General features: G+C 55.6%; 1 protein-coding gene across 1 annotated transcript; it reads right to left on the bottom strand.

The window, feature by feature from the left end:
- Positions 1 to 965: 965 nt before the first annotated feature.
- LOC136303489 (olfactory receptor 14J1-like) lies at positions 966 to 2,107 on the bottom strand. The gene has a single exon (XM_066207150.1). It carries the CDS (start codon positions 2,105 to 2,107, stop codon positions 1,151 to 1,153), a length of 957 nt encoding a protein of 318 aa, XP_066063247.1. The 3' UTR covers positions 966 to 1,150.
- Positions 2,108 to 2,459: the final 352 nt, after the last annotated feature.

The raw sequence follows: 2,459 nt of genomic DNA, 5'->3' as shown, positions 1-2,459 counted from the left end.
GGAGACAGAGGCAGCTGATGGTGCTCCCTGCACTGACCCCCTCCCACACAGGCTCTGCTGGGGCCGTGGAGGCTGCTCAGAGCTGCCTGCCTTGTTCCAGGGCTGCCACATGGCCTTGGGGCTGCCCTGGATCCTCCTGGGGAAGTTCCCTGAGGGCCAGAGCAGTCAGTGCCCAGACTCCTCTCCCTGTGCCTGCTGTGTCCCCTGGGGCTGCAGAGCTCTCCTGGCTCACAGCAGACATTCAGTCCTTGATCTCAGGGTGACCCCACCCTGGCCAGGCCTGTGCCCAGGGAGCTCCACTCCCTGCTGATCCCTGGCACACGCTGTCCCTGCAGCTCCCCTGTGTTCTCCTGGCAGCTCCCAAGGCCCTCCAGACAAACATTCCCCTGCCATCAGCCCTGGCACAAGCTGCAGAGCCCCAGGAAGGTTCTGCACAAGCCATTCACCATCTGATGGGCCCTGGCCACCAACAAGCAGAACCTGAGGCAGCCCTGAGTCCCCTGAAGGCCACGCTGGGACCCTGATGTCATCCCACTGAGCCCTGGGAGAAAAAGGAGCACAAGGAGCCTCTGCAGAGTCTGTTCCTTGGGCCTGTTCCTGAGAGTGACTCTGCAGGGAGAGCAAAGCCTTCCTGCCCTGCCCTCCCTGTGCTGCTGGAGCTGCTGTGCTGGAGCCCAGCTGTGTCCCAGCAGTGCCCATGGCCAGTCCCTGCCTGTGGTCACAGCAGGGACACGCAGCAGGACAGTGACCAATGTGCCAGAGCACTGCGGCCTTACAGCCACAGAAGGGCTGGGAAGGAGAGGCCGGAGCTGGGAAGAGCAGCACTGAAAGGACCAAACACTGCGGCTCCCTGGCAGTGTAGCTGTGCTGGGACTCTTTTCCCCTTCTCGCCTCTAACTTCATGCAGGTTACAAAGATGGGATCCCAGGAAAAACAAGCACTGCAAGGTAGTTTATTTTCTTGAAATGTAGCAATACAGTAAATCCTGGTTTACAGAGCTTCTGGATAAAATTCAAGAGGCAGACAGTGAATTAGATGGGGGTGATTAAAAAAATTTCACTGGGGATAATTTTCTGACAGAAAAACCCATTGAACACTACCAAAGACCTGGGAAGGCCTTTTGAGCCTGTCATGAGTTCCATTCTGAAAATTATGGCCAAGAAAACAGGCAGTTTGTTGCTCCTGAAAAGCATCTACTCATCATTTTCCTCAGGGCATCCTTGAGCTCCTGGTTCCTCAGGCTGTAGATGACGGGGTTCAGGGCTGGAGGCACCACCGAGTACAGAACTGACAATGCCAGATCCAGGGATGGGGAGGAGATGGAGGGGGGCTTCAGGTAGGCAAATGTGCCAGTGCTGAGGAACAGGGAGACCACAGCCAGGTGAGGGAGGCAGGTGGAAAAGGCTTTGTGCCGTCCCTGCTCCGAGGGGATCCTCAGCACAGCCCTGAAGATCTGCACATAGGAGAAAACCGTGAACACAAAACAACCAAGACATAAACAGATGGAAAACAAAAGAAGCCCAAGTTCCCTGAGTTTGGAGTGTGAGCAGGAGAGCTTGAGGATGTGTGGGATTTCACAGAAGAACTGGCCCAGGGCATTGCCATGGCACAGGGGCAGGGAAAATGTATTGGCTGTGTTCAGCAGAGCATTGAGAAAGGCACTGGCCCAGGCAGCTGCTGCCATGTGGGCACAAGCTCTGCTGCCCAGGAGGGTCCCGTAGTGCAGGGGTTTGCAGATGGACACGTAGCGGTCATAGCACATGATGGTCAGGAGGGAAACCTCTGCTGAAATGAAAAAGACAAACAGAAACACCTGTGCAGCACATCCTTCATAGGAGATGGTCCTGGTGTCCCAGAGGGAATTGTGCATGGCTTTGGGGACAGTGGTGAGGATGGAGCCCAGGTCGCTGAGGGCCAGGTTGAGCAGGAAGAAGAACATGGGGCTGTGCAGGTGGTGGCCGCAGGCTACGGCGCTGATGACGAGGCCGTTGCCCAGGAGGGCAGCCAGGGAGATGCCCAGGAAGAGGCAGAAGTGCAGGAGCTGCAGCTGCCGCGTGTCTGCCAATGGCAGCAGGAGGAAGTGGCTGATGGAGCTGCTGTTGGACATTTGCTGTGTCTGGCCATGGGGGCCTGTTCAAGGAGAAAAGATCAGTGACAGGTTAGGAGAAAGTTCTTTCAGTAAAATCAAAGCCTTTTCCCACAGACCATTCTTCTGTATCACACTGACAGCCTTTTGATTTTCTAGCAGATTTTCCTTAAACTCCAACTGGGGAGCCCTGGTTGGTGCTGGCTGAGTGGGTCTTCAGGTTCAGGGCAATTACATGCAGGGTTTTTATAATTCAGCCTTGCCGTGCAGACGTGAGAGGGGGACAGGGAACCTGTCCTCGTGTTCCACTTTGAAACCCTGTTAATACAGAAGTCTCTGTCAGCTTGTACTCCCACTGCCAGTGACCAGGAAT

The sequence above is a fragment of the Chamaea fasciata genome, unplaced genomic scaffold (assembly GCF_029207755.1).
Source record: "Chamaea fasciata isolate MVZ Bird 193981 ecotype frontalis unplaced genomic scaffold, bChaFas1.0.hap1 SCAF_35, whole genome shotgun sequence".
NCBI classification, from domain to species: Eukaryota; Metazoa; Chordata; class Aves; order Passeriformes; family Sylviidae; genus Chamaea; species Chamaea fasciata.
The sequence above is the reverse complement of the archived record's forward strand: the minus strand, read 5'-3'. Positions and strand labels throughout refer to the sequence as shown.